The sequence below is a fragment of the Sebastes umbrosus genome, chromosome 10, assembly GCF_015220745.1.
Source record: "Sebastes umbrosus isolate fSebUmb1 chromosome 10, fSebUmb1.pri, whole genome shotgun sequence".
Classification (NCBI taxonomy): Eukaryota; Metazoa; Chordata; class Actinopteri; order Perciformes; family Sebastidae; genus Sebastes; species Sebastes umbrosus.
The window spans coordinates 17,859,961-17,883,587 of record NC_051278.1 but is presented as its reverse complement, the minus strand read 5'-3'; the positions used below and the strand labels follow the sequence as shown (position 1 = coordinate 17,883,587).

At 40.9% G+C, this 23,627-nt stretch overlaps 1 protein-coding gene across 1 annotated transcript in view; it reads right to left on the bottom strand.

Moving 5' to 3' along the window:
• The window catches only part of LOC119495806 (collagen alpha-1(XIX) chain), a 111,196-nt gene that overhangs the window by 28,507 nt on the left and 59,062 nt on the right, over window positions 1-23,627 (bottom strand). Inside the window, exons 17-27 of the mRNA XM_037782617.1 lie at window positions 21,989-22,033; window positions 13,963-14,025; window positions 13,843-13,887; window positions 12,298-12,330; window positions 7,690-7,728; window positions 7,531-7,575; window positions 5,629-5,664; window positions 5,094-5,138; window positions 4,169-4,222; window positions 3,631-3,684; window positions 1,491-1,553 (exon numbers count right to left, since the gene is read on the bottom strand). Coding sequence (XP_037638545.1) covers window positions 1,491-1,553; window positions 3,631-3,684; window positions 4,169-4,222; window positions 5,094-5,138; window positions 5,629-5,664; window positions 7,531-7,575; window positions 7,690-7,728; window positions 12,298-12,330; window positions 13,843-13,887; window positions 13,963-14,025; window positions 21,989-22,033 — 522 coding nt within the window. The remainder of the gene's footprint in view (window positions 1-1,490; window positions 1,554-3,630; window positions 3,685-4,168; window positions 4,223-5,093; window positions 5,139-5,628; window positions 5,665-7,530; window positions 7,576-7,689; window positions 7,729-12,297; window positions 12,331-13,842; window positions 13,888-13,962; window positions 14,026-21,988; window positions 22,034-23,627) is intronic.

Here is a 23,627-nt window from a genome sequence, read left to right as displayed (position 1 = left end):
TGACTTGACTTGAACACAGCGTCGCATTATGAGCTCATGTTCAATACCGTTCACAACATTTTTAATAGTTTCTGTGTACGGAGGCAGACTGATAATGCCGTACCACAGAGAAAAACCTTGATTGGAATCGAGGCCACTGTAAGCATTATTTACTGTACAGTTCTGATGAGACATTGATTTCTGTGGTCAGCATGTATTAGTGTAACAAGTCCTACATTGCACAATGTAAATTAAATGCACAGAGGTTGGATTTGAACGAACAGCAATTCTACAGTTTTAGGGAGAAATGTACCAATCCACTCTAAAACATAAAAACCTAAAAGTTTGAGATGTGCAAAACTTTTTGAGACTAATATAATATGATCCTTTGACTGCATTTTCTTTTTGGAAAAAAAAAGTTCCATTAGCATTATGCATTGGCACTCCACTGAAACAAATCCTTTATATCAGTACTTGAGAGTAGAGGGAGATTGCTAATCTATGCAAATAATAAAAGTCAAAAGAAACGCAAATTGCTCATTATTCATTTAAAGGCAAAATCAATAAAGTGGCATTAACTACTTGAGCAGGCTGACTCATTAAAGACCCTCAGACCATTTGCATTAACTTCTGTTTACTGCCTTTTCCCTTTCTTTGTCTTACATAACAAAGACCATAAAATGTTGAGAATCCATTTTCCTCCAAACAGAAAATGACGTTCGTAAAAGACTATCAGGGTTTATGCAGAAGGACGTCTGCTCCAAACAATAGACAGCTCTCTTTGTTTAGCTTTTGAACTATGTAACGACATAAGAGGTCATTGACCTGCTGTAAACATCTCCCCTTGACACTTGTACACACATATATAACCCTCTCCTCCAATCCCGCCGCTCCGATTTTCACGTTGCTGGAGTACATTAAAGAGGTTTAAATACTTCTGCCTGAATGCAATCTTTCCCTTATTACTCCGTTCAACTGAACACATTACCCCCTTGCTTGATGAGTACGTCTGCTGTCGGGCCTAATGTTCACTTCAGTGTTTCCACACACAAACAAACATGATTGTTTAAAGCCATGGAGCACTTGCCGGTGATTGAGGAGTGCGAGCGCCTTCAACCAGGACTGATGCCGCGGCTGCACATGTGCCACCTTTTTGGGGATGCTATAATGAACATTTCTATATGCAAAGCCATGTCCATAAAAGAGAGTGCTTCAACAGCTATAAGCTCCAAAGTGGGAGGATAGGTGATTACCCAGACTGGGGTTATCCAATGGTGGATTACTTAATGGCATTGCATCTCCATAATGTCATGGCAGCTAGAGGAGCTAGTTTGATGTACCATGCCTGCTGCTGTTCCAGCTGTGTGCAGATGATCTATGCTTTGTGAACTTCTGTTGTATTGTTGTTTTGCTGTTCTACACAGTTTCTACTTTTCCGTCCTGTGACTCGAGGGCTGAAGCCAACAAGGTCAGATGAAAGTGACTCTGTCTAAACTTGATATGGTACCCACCATATATCCACCTCCAGGCTCACCCTTAGGTCCCGGTGGTCCCATCGCTCCACCAGAGTCCCCCTAAAAAACAGAAGCACAGACAGTATTCACCAGTTTCTCCACAAACAAAATGTTAGACTGGCTCTGTCATCTCAACAATGCAAAGGAAATGCTGTATCACACATAGGGAGGTGAACAAGGAAGAGTCTGGAGGGTGAAGCAGCCATTTACCAGGATCATTTTGCACATCAATAGGCATAAACATTAACATTGTTTGTTACTGTAGAGGGGGCAGCTTTCGGTGCTGCATGGACTCTTACAAAACCATGAAGTTTGTTGGTTGGAAATTGCTGTCCACAAGGCAGAAACAGCAGCGTCTGCGTTGTATTTCCTGACTCAAATATATTTGGTGACTCTTGTCATGGATACAATTAAGCATATATCTCGTCTCCTTTCTTTGAAAGGTAAGAAGCTAAGGATTATGAATCCATTGTAAGTAAACCTATTTCTATTACCATTCCAGAGTAAATGGAGATACAATATGGTATATAATCTAAATTTCAAACGTACCACCATTATAACCAAGATCCCATGGATAATAATGCAATCGAGTGTCTTCTCCTAGTCTTTACTCCAATTGTAACTGTAAATTTGAATAAAATACACCATTTATGATACAATTTATAAAGATATACTCAGGCGGTCTCCGTGTCACAACGATTCTTAGTTTCAGGTGATTATACACTAATGAAAAATTAGTTAGGGCCAGAGCACCGACAACGTCGGGCCAGCGAAGGCCCTATTGAAACTGTAAGGATTATTATTTTTATTTTTCTCTTATCTCTAATGAATCGCCTTTTTGAGGCCTTTGCCATGCCCCAAAGGTTGTTAAACTTGGCACACTTACCAGAAGCGGTGAAAAAATTTAGATTTTAAGGGTCTTGGGCTTGGGTGTTGCAAAATGGCTTGCTAGGGCCCCCTAGAAAATTGGAAAAATTGAGCCCCTCGCTCCGGTTTCACCTACATATATGAAATTTGGCAGGGAAATGTAAGATGTGGAGACGCACAAAAAAGCCTCTTGGAGGTATGCCCAAAACTCAACAGGAAGTCAGCCATTTTGAATTCAATGTGCTATTTTCGCATTTTATAGGCCGTGTACTTTAACGAACTTCTCCTACAGATTTAATCAGATCGACTTGAAATTGCGGATCGGTCGTTTGGTCCACCATGGGATGTAGGATGAATCCTACTGGCTTTGGTGATGAGTTTTTCTGTCGCTGCATCATGAGGGCAAAATTTCAATTTGCCCAATACTTCAGTTTATGATCAAATGCCTGAAAAGCCAACATCATTCCCATTATAGTCTCAGCTGTGTTATGCCTTTAGTGTTAATTAGCGAATATTAGCACACAAACAGGCTAAACTTTGATGATGAACATAAACATTATCTCCTAAAAATCAGCATATTAGCATAGTCACTGTGAGCATTACGTTTGCATTTAGCTCAAAGCGCCGCTGTGCCTATGAAAAGAACAGAGCCTGTTAGGCAGATTTCTTTCTCCACAGAGCTTGGCTAGAGCTAGGCCCCCTGCTCCCAGTCTTTATGCTAAGCTACTGTCTTCTGGCTCCAGCTTCACATTTAGCATACAGACACTGTTTGTTTTTATTCACATGTATTTATAGACTACACGAATGTTCAACCGGAGCTGCCTCTTGGATCAGAAGTAATGTCAGCACAGCAAATATGACAAAGGAGGATTATAAATGTGAATGGATGTAGGAGGCTTCAGCTCTTGAGGTTTCATTTCTCTGCCCTTGAGTGTAACAGAGTGACTCAAGTGGGCGGGGAGTCTTGGGTGCAGCTTTTCTTTATTTTGACATGTGACAAACACCATCAAATATGCATGTCAACCGCGCACACTTTCAGCACGGCGTTTGGAACAAATCCTACTCCGAGAAGAGAATTTGTGTACAAATAACAGAGTACTCCGAGGCGTCAGAGTTGAGAACACAAAGTTACAACGTGATTGAGAATGGCATGCAGAGCGAGTAATCTGAAAGGTGTCTTCACAAGTTGTCTAGCATGTTCAACGTGTGATAAAACATCATAGCGTCATATTTCTCTTTGAGGTGAAAACTTGATTTGAAGTTTACCTACCTTTTCTCCTTTTAGGCCATCTCTCCCAAGCACCCCTGACTCCCCTGGCGAGCCCTGTAAATAGTGGTGAAAAGAGACACATCTATCACCAGGCCTTCATCTCCTCACACACATTTATCTCCTCCTCCTCACTGCTTCAGCGGGCTGCCGTGTTCCAACATAATTTCCCTTAGCCAGGATTTATGAAATGCCTCTTTTCCCTCCCTGCTTTTGAGTAAAGACAGATGCTCATTACCGAAGCAGGTGTGGAGAACAGATTGAGCCTCTGCCTCCGTTCCTAGCATAAAGCGCTTAGATTTGCCTCTTTCCACTAATTAATTCTTAAATTTGATTACTGATCGTCTGTGTAAAAATTCTGGACTTTTCTCCCTACTTCCTCTCTGTCCCTGCCTGTTGAGGTTTATCTGTTTATCTCTCTCTTTCATTTTGGCAGGCTGACTTAGAGAGTAGAGGATATGGCAAGGTGACAGATAAGGCAATGAAAGAAAGGAAGGAAGGCTTGACATGAAGTGCTGGTGTCTAGCGCCAATATACTTACTGGCTCGCCTGGGAGTCCTGGGAGTCCAGTGGGTCCAGGCAGGCCTTGCTTGCCCTGGCAAAACACAAAGGAAAACCAATACTTTGGGCTATTTTCTCCCTTTGTTTGGTGACAGAATTGCCTGGGCTTTCAAATAATACAGCCCAGCCAGCAACACTGTGGACACGACTTTCCAGAGTTTTTCAAATAGCAGTGTTGTTTAAGTGCAGCCCCTGCTACCTTTTTTAATAAACCGTGGTGGTTTCACGGCAATTACTGTATGCCGAGGACATCATCCTGACTGAGCAGCAGTAGGTTTGCACGCACATGTTATTTCATATACGAGCTTATATCCTGGTTATGCTGTTATTCCAGATAAGCTCTTTATATGCGTTCCCCTTTTCGACTCATTATTGTCTTTGTGTAAACTGAACGATCCACACATTACCATGGAAACTGAGCTCATGTCGAATGACAACAACTGAGAAAAGGAGTATACAAGCATCAGTATCTGGCTGCTATCTATATACCCATTTTCATGTTTGGGATAAAAAGGTATCTGCATTATCATGAATTTTATAATATTTCCATGAACGGAGTTCTCAAGTATCCTCAATTAGAAGAGTCAAGAGTTCAGTTCAAATCATTTCAATGAGTTGGTTTACAGTGAATGCATTTACAATACTTATGTAAACATAAATGTGTTAAAAGTGTAATATGCAATTATGATTATGATCAAGTTTTCCAAGTAACAACATCAAATTATCTAAGATAAAGTCCAACTCTTAAAAGATAAAAATTTAAGGGATTGTTTTCTTCCAGTTTTGTTAAAGACCCAAAAGAATTGAAACCTTTGTCTCACTGCTGTTTATGTTCAGCAGGTTTGTGTCTCCGTTTGACCTGCTGTAAGTGGCACAGCTGACACGAAATAAATACAAAGACTCACCTCTGGTCCTTGATCTCCCTTGAGTCCTGACGGCCCGATGTATCCCTGTTACAGCACCAACAAAGGGTGAGTGAGAGGTATGATGGAGGCAGGAAAATGGAGGAGAAAAACGTTAGGCTTGTCACAGTAGAATATCTGAATTCAATAAATACAAAAGACTGGAGAGGCACAACAGAAAGGTCCTCTTTAGTCACAACTGGAAGAGAATTACTGTGGTTTGTCAGTAGAAATTTTAGGCTCTCTGACAACAGCTCAAGAACACCCAAATGGATATCTCTAATCTCTGGCATGTTGTAGTGCTACTGTCGAGTGCAGGACTTACTGTATGTCAAAGAAAGAATATTTTCTACAATAAAAAGGGCTTTGATCAACTCCTTACAGCCCTACGCTGCTCTGACCGCTGTTGCACTGACATCGTGGAAGGCAACACAGAGTGCTACTCAATGGACATAAAAGACTTTGGTGCCTTATTTTGTTGGCAGTGGATATTGATGCTGAAGTTCTAGTGCAAATGCCAAGTCTTTCAACAAGTTACCTTGAAGCCTTGCGCTCCTTGAGTTCCTCTCTCCCCCTATAGAAAGTACAGGAGTTAGACAACCATCATTTCTCAAGACGTGCATAAAAGAAATAGTCATGTAAGCCATTCCTCCTGCTGACTGGGGTTAGGTTTAAAACAATGTCCTCAAGGATCTTCATGAAGTTATCTTTCATATTGTGTGAAGGTTAAGAACAGTGTTTCCTTTGCTAAGTTTGCCTCTTTGCTCTGAGAATGTGAATACAATCAAAGCAGTAACTTTCTCACACAAAAAATTACCTCTGAGATACGGAACAGTTTTTGCTATGCTGAGTGTTTGGTTTTTATATGCCCGATATAATTCAGTAAATTAATTTCATGCAGATTCTTGTGTCTTTACATGTAATTTCTTTTTTCTTTTTCATTAAGCTGACAGTCTTTTGATGTTTGCTGCATCGGTGGCCTTTGTGGATGCGTCTGTTGTTTTGAGGTCCAAACAATAATTGTACGCCAATTTATTTTGTGCTCCACCTCTGCGGAGCACAAAGGCCCTGTTCACATCTGGCATTTACATGAGTCTTGGGTGATCCGACCACAAGTGGACAGCTCCAAGTACAGGTGTGAATGCACTCAAGATGCATTGAGGACGCATTGAGATCCGATCGCTCGGACCATATTCTGGGGTGTCTGGGCCGAATATGGCCACATTCTTTCAGCAGTGTGTACGCAAATGTGTCCTGGGCCACAATAAGGACCGCCTACTCAACTAACGTCATCTGTGTAAGCGGAAGTATGTACTCATTCATTCGCCAATGCCGTTATATTAAAGTGCGACGACAGGCAACAACAATGGGCAAAATCTCAAATTGTGTAATGCCGGGCACACACTACACAAGAATCAAGCTGATTTTGGGCTTGATTCCCCCCTCCCAGCAATCATCAGCAAAGCCCAGATTCAAATATTTGTGATCGGATCTCCTGTTATGTGTGGGGAGCCCTGAGGACAGCCGATGATGCGGTGACGTGGGAGAGAACGATAGCCAATTGGGAACCTAGCTGTCTGAAGTAGGAAGGACAACAACCGCCATCATTACGGCCGTGGCTAATGCATGAGCTAATGGAAAACGTGAAGCATAAAGTAGAAGTAAGATGGACAACTGAAATGGAGGACCACCTTATTGATTTGTGACAACAACACAAGTTTTTATTTAACGTGTCTCAACGTCGTCCGCCATGTTTGTTTACACTAATGTCAAGAGAGATTTTGCGAGATCTCCGGTTTTGAGAATCGGGACTCATGACTGAATCTGTTAGTGTGTGTTGTGATCTTTTGTCCAAATTGTTGCTCACCACACACTATAGGAACAAAACTGTAAAATGTAACATAACATGTTGTTATGTGTGGGGTCTCTCACATTTTCAACATCTGTTAAGATTTGAAAAATTCTTTAGTGTGGGCCAGCCTTAAGGTGGCTTTGTCCACAACGTGTTGTTAAAAACAACAATGCATTTGGTCTTTGCAAAATGATGTACGTGTTCATATATGTATGCATATATATGCATATAGAGTGGGGAAGTGAGATCCGATCACAAGTGGTCACTCGAGACGCATGTTACACATCCTGATGCAAGACATGACCTGACGCACTTAGAGCTGTCCCCTTGTGATCGGATCACCCAAGACGCACGTTAATGCCCGGTGTGAACAGGGCCAAAGACGACATTGAAATCATCTGAACAGCAGGTGATGTTCAATTGCTCTTTCATAATCTTTCCGAAATTGTTTGATATTACATAAGAAATGGAAACATGTTTTCACGCTGTGTTGTCAAATACTGGATGCAATGAAAACTGACTGAAATACTGACTTTCTTATGGTTAAATTGTCTTCACTGGGAAATAATAATGAGGGAAAATATTTACCTCATCTCCCTTTTCTCCCTTTTGGGTCTTCTCCGTCATTTCATCCTCAAACACAAGAGAAAAATGATCACTTCAGAATCTGACTCAAGTGTGGCTTGTGTACAATTTGAAGAGGAACCACAGAACATTTCAAGTTTTATGATATAAACAGCTGCTTACTGTTCCAGAGAGCAGTCTTAATCCTTGAGCTGTCACCACCTAGAAGTAATGAAAAAGACACAGTGTTCCCTAAACAGTCTCTACTGATCTCGTAATTACTGCAAGTAAAAGCTGTTGATTGGTTTTAAAGGCAATATAAACATAACATTTATTTCTTGTTTCACAAATATATAATAAATCACTATCTAGGTAGCATCAGTAAAGCTGAGAAATGGGTTGACAGGGCCACTGGGCAGAGCATTTTACAACAAAACTAAATGAAATGAAAAGGGGGAAAGGTCAAGACCAACCAGCTGAGGTGGACGAGATACTGGAAACTATTACGGGCGAAGATAAGAAATGTCGACATTAAATCCCGAATCAAAGCAACAATTACTGGGATTCAAAGTGTTTCTACAGAGCTACCTGATCCTCATATCATTCTTTGTACAGGTTACACGTCAAATAAAAAATCTGGTATTAACATCACACCAGATCAGAATACAATCTGATAGCACTTGATCAAATAGAAATACAGGTCTAAATACACCCAGGACACACTGAGGATTAATTGCTATTCAATAGGGGTGGGGGTAAAATCAATACAGCATAGTATCGCGACATTTTGCTTGGCGATATTTTACCGATACACAGACGTCAAGTAGATATGTCAAGATATTCTGTCTTCCAGAGGTTGTAGCGGGCTTAGTCTTAAAGCTAGAGTGAAGATACTGGTATCATATAAGACTAGAAAATCTGGGGAATCAATTGGTACCAACCAAGCCATGTTAGGCTGTCGAACCCAAAAAACGCTCCAAGTTACATTAAATTTTGGCTTGGGCATTTTCAAAGGGGTCCCCCTGAACTCTGACTTCAAGATATGTGAATGTAAATGGGTTCTATGGGTACCCACGAGTCTCCCCTTTACAGACATGCCCACTTTATGATAATCACATGCAGTTTGAGGCAAGTCATAGTCAAGTCAGCACACTGACACACTGACATCTGTTGTTGCCTGTTGGGCTTGAGTTTGCCATGTTATGATTTGAGCATATTTTTTGTATGCTAAATGCAGTACCTGTGAGAGTTTCTGGACAATATTTGTGTTGTTTTGTGTTCTTAATTGATTTCCAATAATAAATATATACATATACTTGCATAAAGCAAGCATATTTGCTCCACTCCCATGTTGATAAGAGCATTAAATACTTGACAAATCTCCCTTTAAGGTACATTTCGAACAGATTCATTTGCGATAATCGTGAAATTATGTTTAGCGTGCCAGTTGTCTAATGGATGTTCGAACCACTTTAAAAATAATGAAGTTGTCTCTAAAATGCAGTTTTAAGAGTGGTCATAATCATCTTAGCACACCAGGGAGAGGTGGAACGGTGCAGTCACTGATGATATAATTGATTGTTTCAGTTGGACTTGCTCATGATCACATCAGCGCTGACACTGGAAACTGTACAGATTAACAGCAGGTGGTAAAGGCATCACCACATACAATCTGCTTTTGAGATGCAGAATTAAATGTTGGTGTAAACTGCCCAAAAGGTTTCAAAAGGTGAGGCCAATTTAAAGCCTAATGCAAAGCAATCTGCAGAGCAAATCTTATTATATCCATCTATAATCATCAAAACTCATTATATCGAAATGTCCTCGGGCCTTTTGCGTTGTATTAACCACATGTTTCACCCCCCATATGCAGTTATAACCGGTTCAGTCTTGGGTGATTTTAGCATAATGATACAAGAAGCAAGAGACAATAGAAGCAATCTTGGAACTGAAAGACACATCCAGATGGGGAAAAAATTTCAGTGCCCCGTGGCACTTCAATTTTGGAAAGATGTGCCTTCTAGTGAGATCATTGGTTTCTTCCCCTATTTTTTTCCCATTTTTTTTTTTTTTTCTTTGTCCACCTGTGCAGAGTAATGTGTGCCAGTGAGCCCTTTGAGAGTGTTGCTGTGATTAAGAGCTATCCAAATAAAATTGACATGAACCCCTCCTTCAGCAGCACTGGTCAAAATAACCTTCAGCACGGCACTGTCTCGGTGGAGTGTCTGCATAATCAGTCAACCTTCAACCTGCAGTCACTCACCAGAGCAGCTGCTGTCAGTTTTCTTCCCTCAGATGCTGAACAGTGTCTCAGTGCCATCACTACGTGACCACATCAGAAATGTCTGTTTTCTCAAGAAAAGTGAAATACTGCATAGAACCTTTTATTCAACATAACTTGGAAAAACAGATTCAGTTTAATAGGTTGTAAAACTCTATTGTAAAGCAATAACTGGCAGCAATAAAAACAGGACAGTCTCTGGGCTGAAAAGACTGTTTTGCCACTTTAAGGGCGTTTGGGGGAGGGGGGGGGGTTGGGGAAGTGATGGCCGTGCATGCCTGTAAGCCCACTGCTCCTCCCCGTCACTAATAAACAGAGGCACAAGAAGGTTTATGAAGGGAGGGTAATGATCCAAACCCTTGCTTCTGCTGTGTAAGGGAAATCAATGCTTAACTGCCAAAATTATCTGCCGCGGGAAAGCAGAGCATAGACAGAGACTGGCACTAAATATTCAAACAGCCTCATTTATCAAATGACTAATGTTTTCCCCTCTGCTGTGTGCTATAGTACTGTATACACCTCCTATATCCTGGGTGGCCCGTACCTCACTACACAACAACAAACACAACTCCGTTTTGATAGAACATTTCTTTATCTTGCTCCCCCAGTTGAAACGAAATTTAGGGAGAAGAGACAACTATTCAAAACTAATTGCAAAGCAAGACCTCTGTGTTTTGAAAAGCCATTAAAACCGCCTCCACTGATATCTATTCTTATTAAGGGAGTAGACTTTCTGTTGGTTAGACAGAAACCAGTGAAACCAGTGGAGGGTGAGCGATATTTGTTTGCTATATAATTAAGTTGTCAAATTTCCATATGAATCGCTTGTTAACAAGCAATGAGAATGTGAATAAGAATGAAAGCCATCAAACTTTGTTTCCAAGCTCATGTCTGAAGCCTTCAGAGGTTTAATACGCAGCAAGTCTTTAGAAACAAAACCCATTATGACAGAGTCACTGAAATGTCAAACCCCCTCACTTTGTGACACGTGAGCTCCAACACCATGTTTTCATTTGACACTTTTTATACTTTCATTTCTATTTTTGTTTTTTTAAAAAAGGGTACTCATAGTTGCAGCATGTCTTTAGTGTCATTACTGCCCCCTCGCAGATCTTTTACTGATTTGTCACAGCGTGTTTTTGACTTTAAAATGTCGAGTTCCATCATCCCAACACCACCCACCCTGTGTCACCTTCAGCGTACATCAGACAGCCACCGTGACGTCAGGGTTTCTCTGCTTTTATCCGTTTCTCCACTAAAAGTGCCACTATTTTATTTAGTGTCTTCCAACAAAAATCCTTTTACTATAATTTACATAATGAACATTTAAACAGGTCATGTCCTGCACAGCCCCCATTAATTCACACTATGAAGATTTTTTTGTTCCAAGCGAAAGATTACGACATCAGTGGGTGATGGCTAGTGCAAATGTGTTAATTTGATACTCGATAGGAAGAGGAAATCACAGTTGACAGCTTTCAGTGCCTGTGCAAGCTCTTTTGTGCATATTTCTTTGCTGTGTACATTTAAAAAAAAAAAAAAAGGAGAGCACTCACTGGGAGCTTGCTGCCAAATATCAGTGAGTTCATTACCTTAAAAAAAGGAGGCTCTTCCTTGGAGAAATTCAACACAACTAATCTCAACTACCTTGAAAAGGCTGCCCATGTTTCATGCTCTTTATCAACACCGATCCACTGTTCATAGAGAAAAAAACATATATTTTTATTTAAAACTACATATCTAAAGATAGAACAAATCTGCAGGCTTTTCAAAGAATGGAAATTTGTTACAAGATGACATGCCACCATGTTGGAGGTGTGACAGCAGGAGTAAACACTGCAGTGCTGTTGGTTTCTCCTCCCTGGTACACAATTTTTCAACCACTTTCTGATGCACAAATATATGACATATTTTTATGTTGGCCCAAGCTCATGCCCAACAGCTGTCAGTGTGCTGACTTGACTATGACTTGCCCCAAACTGCATGTGATTATCAAAAATGTGGACATGTCTGTAAAGGGGAGACTCGTGGGTTCCCATACAACCTATTTTCATTGACATATCTTGAGATCAAAGGTGAAGGGACCGTTTGAAAATGCCCATGCCAGTTTTTCCTCTTCAAAAATGTAGCCGAAGTTTGGAGCATTATTTAGCCTCCTTGACGACAAACTAGTATGACATGGTTGGTACCAATGGATTCCTTAAGTTTTTCTAGTTTCATATGATGCCAGTATCTTCACTCTTGTGTTAAAACTCTAGTGTTGAGTCCGCTATAACCTAAAAATCACAAGTTGCGTTAATGCATTAAAGAAATTAGTGGCGTTAAAAAATGTTTGTGTTAAAGCTTCAGTAGGCAGTATAGTTTTGGCATCATTGGGCAAAAATTCCTCTGCAGCTTTAACTTTGACAAAGTTATAATAATTTCTGATTGTCTCTTATGGCAAAATCTCATAATAACTGACAATGAATGATATTCTGTAAGGTGGGCTTTCACCACTATATTGTACTTACGGGACCAGGAGGACCAGGAGGGCCAACATCACCCTGGAAATACCACACAAACATAATATTAATCACTACGTATAAGATACTGATAGACAGAGGGACAGACAGCGACAAAAACAGGCACAAAAATAGAAAAAAATACACAGCATAAAAATTTCACTCGAGAAACTACTTCTGAGAGCAAGTTGCCACAGGTGACCTCAAACAGCTACATCAATAGGTTTTGGAGCAACAATAAAGGAGGCAATAACATGACCAGACTTCAGAGAAAACGCCGGCTAACTCAAATGATGTGAGAAGAGCCATGAGGTGAGAGGAAAGAAAACACTGGAGAAAAGCATGCTTCAATGGCGTGCATTTCATGTGCATCATATAGAATGATAGCGTGTGTGTATATATACTTTAATGGGCGTATTGGGCGCTCCAGGGAACCATAGACGGTTCTTAATTGTGATGCATTGCATTTGGGAGCCTCCACTCTTCCATTCATAATTTACAAGCTATAACTTTCGTGCTTTTAATAAAACAAGAAAACACAGCACAACATCTACGTAGATACAGTACCATAAACAACTAAAAAGCACTCTGAGAATACACGCCGTACCATACTGAGCCTATACACAATCCTCTAAATGTGCAATTTTAATGACAGAAAAGGTTTTTAAATCCCAACTGGATCAAAATACACACAATGATAGACAATCATGCAGATTTTTGGAGAATACCTAAATACTCGGGACATATGGACTTCCAATATACCATGATTTATTACCATGTTATATATTTAAACATGTTTGGCTACCTTGCCATCGTCAGGTAAAGGTTTTTAGCCATGCTAGGGGGCATGGCTCTAGAGATGGCGATGTCGCTCGGTCCATCAGTTGGGTCTAGACGGAAATATCACAGTTTGATGGATTGCCACGACATTCATGGTTCCCAGAAGATGATTCCTACTGACTTTTCCTCTGGCGCTATCATGAAGCTGACATTTTTGGGTTTTAGTGAAATATCTCAACGACTATCGGATGGATTGTCATGGAATTTGGTACACATGTCCATGATGCCCATACGATGAATTCTAATGACTCTCTAGTGATCCTTTGACTTTTCATCTAGTGCCACCAGAAGGTAAAAATTGGTAGGGTCAGTGATCTTAAGAAATCGAACAAGAGTACACTAGATTTTTAAAAATCATCCAACCGAAAAACCCAGCCCAATGTTGCCACTTCTTTTCCAATGAAAGTAGCTGGTGGCACCAGCTCCAAAAGTTGCTAAATCCAGCAAGAACGTCACCAAGTCTGCAACACTGACAACCCGTCCCTTCAGGCCTCCCTCCAAAGCCACTCGCCCCAAATTATCTTGGCTATTGTTAGTATTCAAAGCTATCAAGCAAAAGGTTTAACCTTTGACTTCAGGTATATCACACCAATTATATAGCTTGAACCTCACTTACCTCCACCAGCTCTTTCTCTGCTTTCCTCAGCTCTGCTTCCCACCCCAAACAAACAGAGGAACTCATCATGTATGACACTTGACATTGATGTGACTTACTTTTTGTCCCTTCATCCCGCCAGCCCCTTCGGCACCTGGCTGACCCTGAGAGAGGAGGCCTTGGTTAATGACTCTGTAACATGACGGCACTGTAAATGTCACTGCAGGAAAAATACGTACAGAGTCTCCTCGCTCTCCTTTGTCCCCTTTCCCCTCCGGGACTGCAGACTCACCCCTCTCCACCTGTATGTGAACAGAGCAGATCATTGACAGTGACTGACAGCAGAGGTAGGGCAAAAAGACAGAAAGCTCAGAGCGTGAAACTTAGGCAAGGGCAAACGTCATGAATGAGTAATCAGAAAAACACACAGCACATTGTGATATCTCAGAAACAGTTTGCAATCATGGTAGGAAAAAAGCTGGTGTGACTTTGTGACACTGGTGTTGAAAGTCTAGCAGGATAATGATAAACTCAAGCCCATGTTGCATTGCAGCACGTTTCCATGTTAGAATCATTCCCCTGTCTGCCAATAGATGGCACTTTATGACTGCTGGTGAGCCGTCCTCAGAGTATTTTTAATAGGATTTCTTCCTGTCAGTTATGTGGAGAGTACTCTAAGCAAACATAACTGTAAAACAAATGTACTTGCACCTTGGACAAGGCACACAGTGAATGAATAATTAAAAAGATTTGTGATAGAACATTCAGTCAGCGGAAGACTGATCATACTGTATGCATTTCCCACCTTCTTATTACCAGCCATTACTTTAGCTACATAGCCTATATGTGTTAAATGATTCACCAAATGCATCTGGAGTAGCAGAAATGCAGTGTTTCACATATTCAGACACGCTTAATTAAGCTCATTCGTCGTGGTATTTTTGTTCTTTTTTCCAAACACACATAACAGAGCACCAAAAAAATAGCTTGTTCATCAAAGATTATTGTGCTTTTGTATGACATGTGTGCAGATTTGCAGGGAAACGCTTCAGAAACTACAACATTACGTAGCATCTGTTTAGCAATCTGAGAAGACAGAGAGACGTCTGAAAAAGGTTGCAGCTTATTTGCACACTCCTTAGCGGCGCTTGGACTCTAACAAATAATAATTGCCATTCAGCTTCGGCCCCTCCCCCGCGCCTTCCACCCGCTAACGGCAGCCACTGTGATACCATTCATTTAATGAGTTATAGTCACTGTTTCCTCGTCCAAATTATGAGCTGTTATTAAGTCAGCACACTGCTGCGATGTATGAACAGATGGATTGTCCTATTAATATTTTAGGCGGGGAGGACGGACTAGTGGCAAAATTGACTTTGAGTACTAATTGAATTCTGTTCAGCTTTATCAACCACATGGGAACTCATGATTTCACCACCATAATCTTACCATAATCGTATCAATTATATCACTGTTTTCATGCTATCAGTCAGAGGCCTTTTTCTTAAAGAGGACCTATTATGCTTATTTTCAGGTGCATACTTGTATTTTGGGTTTCTACTAGAACATGTGTACATGCTTTAACGTTCAAAAAACACTTTACTTTTCTCATACCGGCTAAACTGCAGCACCTCTTTTCACCCTCTGTCTGAAACGCTCTGTTTGAGCCGTTTGGATTATTGCAGAAAATAAGCTCTGTGGCAAACAAACGTTTATGATACTTAAACGTTTTGTTCCATAAAATAATCTCCACAAATGAACACCACTTTTATTGATTTTTGAAGAGTGAATGCAATCGGCAGAAGTGTAAAGCTAACGTTCGGCTATAAATGAACTACACCACGGTTGCATGAACGCAAGTATACACAATGACGTTGTTAAGGCGAACGAGCCGGTGTGATGACGTTTTGTAGTCTCATATAGCCACTTGTTAGCAGGCACCTTTTTTAAGACACATAAAAGCTTCAAAATTCACGAGTGGGACATTTATTGATGTATTTATATCGTAGAACAAAAAATCTAACTATCATCTAACTAAAAATCCATCAACTTTGAGATGGAGGAACCGGAAGTGCTAAAATGCGAAATTATTTCTTGGTTTTAGGACTCATTCCTGCACCACTCTATTATGCAAATGTGTTACTTGGTGACATCACCCCGTTACGGAAGAAAAGGCGGGACTTCAAGCAAGGCGTTTCAGGCAGTTCAGGAGCAGTGTTTCTGTGGGGGAGAGTAACTCCCTTTGGCGTGGACTTTGTAACTTTGCAGAACTTTTACATGCACAAAAACTATATGACACACTAAGAGAAAGCACAAAAGCATACTAGATCCTCTTTATCAAAGGCAGCTCACAATACACTTCAATATCCGCCTTATGGTAACTGTAAAACACGTACTCTACTGTATATAGAAATGGTTTCCCACTGAGCTATGACTCAATGTAAATCTGGTAGAAAATTAAAATGACCTTGTGGTGACACTATTCTGGCATAGACTCGCGGCAAAATATTTCTGTCGTTATCATTGTTAGATCAGAGGGTTAATAAACCTTTCAAATGAGATTAACTGTAGTACGGCCAGTATTAATCTAGATTATCACTGTATTTACACAATGAGAAAGCCCAGCACAGGGAACTGGTCCACCAGTGGAGGTCTGTGGGTGATATGTTGACTTTAAGGCACCTCGAGTCATCAAACTGCAATTAAGCCTGTCTGCATCCCTCTCCGTCTCTCCATCAATATCTGCGGTGTTCTGCCAGAGCCCGTTTGAGACTGTCAGTGGGAGATACAGTTATAGGAGATGTGATTCATGAGAACACCGTCTTCCCGGCACATCATGCACGGCATAGAGCTTTTGTTTTTCACTTAAGAACATTCACACTCTGCTGAGTGAGTGAGAGGGGGTGCTGGGCTTACACAGATGTTACATGAGATGCAGTTTAGTCTGTTTTGTCCAAACTAAAAAATGCAAAAGCATGGCCACTGAGAAGTAAGGAGAATCTCCGATGCTGCTCAATTATTACTGCTCCTGCAAAACCATTACTTTCCAATCCTCTCTGAGGTCTGACGGTTTAGTTTCTCTCGCTTATCATGCCGGATTGTGTAAATTCCTTTATGCTTGTTTCGTTGATTAAAATGTGAAGTGATTTCTCTGGGACAAAGTCGTCCACAGTAAGCATGAATTTATAATGACAAAGGGAAGATGTATCTGTAATGTAAGGACATGGCTGATTCATGTCACAGGCAAAGCTGGCATGCATATTTAATGTAAGCATTCTTTGTGGCGTGTTTCTACATAACATCAGCATGAGTTATAGGTCTTAAAAGGAACGCTTTAATCATATTATTTAATCATAATGCAACCTTTAATCTAATCTCAAATGGGTAGCTTTGGTCTCCTGCAGGCTTTGTCACCTGCAGGTGTTGCTCTAGCTTTTCATCTCTCTGAAATCAGTTTGATGCTGCATGTTACGGTAGCCTAGTAGAGTAAACCCGACTACAGCGTAGATTGTCAGAAGTTGCCGCTATAGGCTACGTATAGCTGTAATCTGCCGGTAAACAGATCTTAGATGAAGTAGAACTTGGGCAAGTTTTAATAGTTCTTTCATGTCAGCTAGTACTGACCATGTTTCATGTTGCAGACAAAGACAAGCATTCGCACGTTATGGGAATATCCAAAAAGACGTGAGATAGCATAGCAAGATGTGAGTTATATGTTCTCTATGTCAGAATTTATTCGGCAAAGGCATTTCAATAATCCATTTAGCGCATCAAATTTTTTTTTCCGACGAGGGAAAAAAACACCTCAAGCGAGCGTTAAAACTTTTTCCCCCAATTGAGGATGTTTTATCTTATTTTGCCGTTTCCATACAGCTTTTCTAATGTGATATTTCAAAATGGGATTAAGAACATGTGAACGGCTAGTGAGCCTTTAGGTTTACTTTCTTTAAAATGTCTAAACTTTAACCCATAATGTAACAATGTAACAATAATTATTTGTTACTGTTACATGGAATTAGCTTTATGTACATTTTCATCACTGTGTTCAAACTTGTCTCACATTTATTAAATAAACCTATGAAAGCAAAGCAGCAAAATATATGCTGGACCCACAATCTCAGAGCTATTTTCCTTTCTGCCAAGTAAATGTTTGAGTTTTACAGCTACATTTTATGATATGAGACTGATTCAAGTGAGATAATAAAACTGCAACTCAGCAGCCAATTACGGAAAACTCATGAAAACCTAATCAAGGTAACCTCTGTTTGTCTTTTTATTCTTAAGCTTGACTTACTAGGGCATGGTAATATTGTGTCGTTCTTCATCCAAATGAAACCACTATCCATTGTGCCTCCACCTATGGTATATCTAATGCTATCCCATTTGTTTTGAGGTATAATAAGTGTGTCCTCATACAGACAACTTTCTTTTTCAAGGTTGGCCAGCTGACACTTCTCCTTCCTCTGGGCAGAGGGAGCAGGAGGAACTCTGCGGCCTGGGCTGACACCCCAGCAAAACGACGCACCTATACATCAAATGAACAGCTGCGGTCAGGAGGTTGTCCACTACACAATAGCTTTCACTCTCAGCATGATCACAAGTGGGCCACTGGAGGCCCGGTGGGTTGGTGGTGGTGGTGGGGGCCGAGTGGGGGTGGGGTTTGTGAAGGAAGCGGGTAGCAACAAAGACAGTAGGAGGCCTGGTAGAGGTCCATGTCTGAGAGTTTTTTACACCGCATATCTCATGTGCCTCTGGTGAGCTACAGCACCCCTGGGCTTCATGAAAATGATTGCAGACCCTTTTTGCAAAAGCACTGTATGTAATGGCCATCTGTCTGTTTGGAGTGTGAGCACTGAGTCACGCTGTGCTGCGCTGCAGGAGGCGCAGGGTGGGAACAGCTATTTAACTTGCACAGCAGATAGGCTACAATTGACTGAAAGGTGCCATTTCCGACGAGAGAAAGATCCGTTCCTAAACTGCAAACACAAAAAATGTCAGTCAAGGACAGACGTCTGGTCACACATACGCCTGCCTTGTCTGGGCCGGCTGCTTAGTTACACACGGTACGTCTTTATACAGACAACACAGCGCAGATGATTAAACTCCTCGCCTGTTTGGAGGACTGCTACAATGAACACTGCTCAGTCATCTTGACAATTCACCCTTGCTGGAAGTGCAGGTAAGGGCCAGTTTATCAAACAGGGAGACAGCTCAAATCTACTTTAAATGCCACATGTCAGTACTTTGTTTTGTGATGAACAATGTTTTGAATGACACCTTGACACTTGCACCTTCCGGGGTTCCTGGGGGACTCTGCAATTACAAGCAATGAAACAGTCTTTTCACACGGAGAAAAGGATTTTGTGTCACAAAAAGACAATTTATTTTTCATCAGTGCTCTTTCAGCATCCTGCGCCTTTCCTAACCTTTATTTAAAGTGGCATGTTTTCTTAAAAAATATTCAGATTTACAGCAAAAGGCCTGTTGTATTATAGTTTCTAACCTTTTGCACTAATGTCATAAATACGTGGCTGGCCCCCAGCGGTCTCTAGATTATCTTTGAGTGTGTCTTTGTGCGTGCCTTTCACAGACTCTCCCTGTTGCCACGCGATACTAATTTGACTTAAAAGTGACCGCATGCCCCCTCAACAGCGAGCGCTGTCCTGCTGCCAATGGACAAGGAAGAGTGATGCCCTGCTGGTGTGTGTTTTGAATAGATGATTTTGCCCCTGAGATCCACCTCAGCAAAACAGGTGACTCATAAATGCCAATACCAGGGGATTGAAGCAAAGCTGGCACATGCTAAGGGTATCATCAGGACACTGCCATTTAGAAATGTCACACCTTCTCCGTCGTGTCTTTCTTTTGTCCTACGACTTTGTGTCCTACAACTTTATGAGTTATTAAGAAGGCAGGGGATACATTCAGTCACGCAGGAGAGGTTTAACAGTGAGTGGCTCAATTTTACTAAAGATAATTGAACCTATTGAGCATAACGGTGATAGAAGCAGAACAGAATCTTTCTGGATTTCTGGATGAAATAAAGTAAGACGAACCCTATGTCCTGATCAAGAGTGTAATTAAGGCGATAGCGCATGAAAATAATTGGACACCCAAAGCTTCAGAGCTACATGATGCCTAAACACTCCTGTTTGTCCTGACATCAGAGCAGTTAAGAGCCTGACAGGCTGTCTCCTTTAACACATCATGGTGTTTGTGCCCTTTGCTGTGTGGGTCACTACACAAACACACAAACAGTGTCTGGGATTAGTTTGGACGCCTGAGGAAAACACCATAACTCAAGGAGTCAACGGGCCTTATAGGCAGACTTGTCCTGCTCATCAATACAAGCATTCTCAAGAGCTACCTTAATACACCTCTTGTGGTTTTCTGCTAATAATTTAGCCTGCTTGCAGCAGTACGGGAGAATGGGAGGAGATTTTGAACAGATCAATACAGACTAAGCACGGAATTAATGCACAAAGTTTACAGAGATGTTTCACTATGAAGAGTGTAATTGCTCTTTTTAAGCTTGACTTTGTATTGCATGTCTGTTGTACTGATTGACTGTTTGCTCTAACATTGATAATCTCAGGGAATTCTTGATCAAATAAAAGTGTATAATCACCTGAAACTAAGAACTGTCGTGTTTTCGTAAGCTTAGAATGAGCCCTTCATATCTACATAGGGAACTAGTCCTCTAGGGCTAGGGATGGGTCATGATTTTCAATGTGTCAAATAGTCATTAAATTCTAAAAAACATTATGAATGGTTTATGCGACTACCGTCATGACTTAAAAAAAATATTTTCTCTTGTTTTAACCGTCGCAGGTGCCGCCTGGTAGTGACGTTACTACCAGTAAAATGCGTTTCGCACGTTCGGTTCGGCTCTTCGGCGCCCGTCAGCGCAAGTGTGTTTGTGTGTGTGTGCGTGGCGCCGTGCCCCCCGTCGTTTCAGCTGGTAGATCAACTGTTAGAGCTGCAGAACATCGTAAAACACACATCATTCAAACCAGACAGAAACAGAATAAATCATCTTAGTTAATCTTTCCACTGGTCTCTTCCACTGTTCCAACAATATGGTCGAAATAAAAAAGTGAATTCATAGTGTTAAATGGGAAAAATGTCCCGACCCTACATTGTAGTGGTGGGGTAATTTTGCTTGAAATGCACATCCCTAGTGAGGGCCTTTCGAGTTTTTCGCATTACCTGAAGGCCACCGTAGGCTTATGAAACTGCGGTAACGTGAGCTGCAGAGTGCAAAATCGTGGTACCGCCAGCCGCCGTCTGACTTCTGTTGCTCCTAAAGTGTTGTTATTATGGTAAGGATGACCTCTGAGTGAGGTGAACGGCATTACCGCGGTTTTCCACTCGGTGGCTCACATTACCGCAGTCTTGGAAAGGGAGGAGTGAGCAGAGGGGTACTCAGATGGTTGCAATCTGCAACCACACCACTAAATGTCGCCAAATCCTACACACTGTTCCTTTAAGGAATAAATTAAATCGAAAATGATTTTGAATGGTAGAAAAGCCAGAAAATAACGTACTGTTCAAAGTGCTGCAGTATTGTACTTTCTGAGCAAAGTTTTCACGCTTTGTCATTTTATTTCATTTTAAATCACTGCAGACTTGTGCTGTATAATAGGTAATTAATTCTTATGATTAGATGGAGCATAAAACCAAAATATATAGTATGTCTAGTTGTTTTTATATAGTAATATAGCAGATTTTGAAAGAGTTCATCTCTTTTCCCATAACACTTGTGCATCACTTTGAAAAAGTTGCTCTGATGAAAAATGTCTGCGTCGTAAAACTACCATAAAAATATTATATATTAATATTATTTTCCACTTTTTACTGAGTTGAATCTTTTAACCAACATCCGTCCTGATCATAACTACCATATATTCATTAATTTTCTGAATTTTAACCCAGTTTGTTTACATAATGCCACTGTTTTTCTAAATAAAAACAAAAAATTAATTAGTTTCCATATACTAAATGCTAGGGGAACATTTTTTGGGGCAGATTATCAGAGTCTAGGATATGTCAATGATTAGCAACAACATTGATTTTGATGCATTGTTGTTTTTTGTGCCGTGTCAGACTTTTTAAAAAATCCATAAAACCCAAATATATAGTATGTCTAGTTGTTTTTATATTGTAGTACAGCAGATTTTGAAGGAGTTAATCTCTTTCCCTGAAATCAAAAAGCATAATTTCTGTACAAATGTGTGTATGTGTGTGTTACTGTATATCACTTACAGGCAGGCCTCTGAGTCCAGGCTCCCCAGTCTTTCCTCTCCGTCCCTAAGGAAGACACAAGAAGAAGACATTTTTTTTTAAATGAGTGAGTGGAGATGCAACAACAGGTGTGGCTGGGCATACATGCTGCCAGCAATTAAGGCTAGACAGCAACTCACAGTCTCTAATTTGCTTTTAATTAACAACAAGAAAACAGCTTAATTGCTGCACCCCGTGTGGCCCACTAGTCTTTGTTCCCTCCTCTGGTTTACTGCCTCCTTTCCAGCTGTGTGAGTCCCTCTGTGCATCAATCAACCCAAGGAGCAGACACAGCAGCAAACAGGTCGAGCCAGCCAGTGCTGTCCAGCATCGCAAAAACGAGGTCAGAAGGAGGCGATCATTTTGAACCATTTTTGCTTGTTCCATGGCTTTTTTTGGACAATTTATGAATTGCAAAAAGGCCTTTCGTGCTTGAAAGTCTGCGAGTCTTGAAAAGCTGACATCTTAATGAGATGTAATGCGATCCGAACCAAACCAAAGTTGGTATAATTTACATCAAGAGGGTTTATGTCCTCTTGAGAAAAGAGGATAAAGCTCTCCTTACAGCTATCCTATAAACTGGCACAGCATCACTGGCTCTGTGTTATAAGGAGTGCCTGGAATTAGCTGGCTTACACACACACACACACACACACACACACACACACACACAAGACGGATGTAAAATCAACTCAATTAGGAGATGGTAATACTCTGGCCAGTATCAATTCACTGTACAGCAGTGTAATCAACGGCAGAGACAATGCAGATATCTGTATTACGGGCTACACATGATTACCTCTTTCTAATAGGAGTTTCATCATCTGACATAATTGCTATATTGAAATATTGTCTCTCTCTCTCCTACTGTATTTGTCAGTATGGGTGACACAAAAACACTCCTCTCCCCCACCGAGTTAGTGGTGGTGTAGATCTGTGGAGAAGGAAGGATCCCTGGCTGCTGAAAGAAAACTATCACAAAGCAACGCCCCCGAATCTTTTCCTTCTGACACTCCATGTATGCAGACTTTGATTAACTGGGTCGAATTTGACTTGTTCGTTTGCCTGCAAGAAAAAACAACAAAAGGAACTGAGAGCGATTGCTTTTAATCATCCGTTTGCATGTGCGCTCATGCTTACATGCTGTGTGTTTCTCTGTTTGTAGTCCACAGATTACAGGAATAATGAAAAACAGGAGAAGCCAAGGTGTAGTATAGTAAATATTAACCTTAATAATGACACAGTGGAACCAGTGTGTGCTTCCTTTTTGGGGAATTGCACGCTTTCCTCTGTTCATGGTGTTTGATGTGCCAACAAAGGCTTGGCCAGCGCCTTTTGATCATCTGTGTTAATGTAGCTTTGAGGCTACACGGGCTTTAATGTGAGCATGAATGAACGCCGCGTCGAGAAGAGCTGGAAGGCGTCGGACCGCGTTGACGTGTAGGAACAGCACCTTTACACCTTAAAATCCTTTGCTTAAAAATAACTGACATTACATTGCGTTAGTATAGCCTTTTTAAATGTAATTGAGGTTGTGGCAGGAAAAGAGAAGTCAAAGTGGCAGCCAAAAGTATTCAGTGAGTGCTCGCACAGATTCAAAACACATCACTTTTGTATAAAA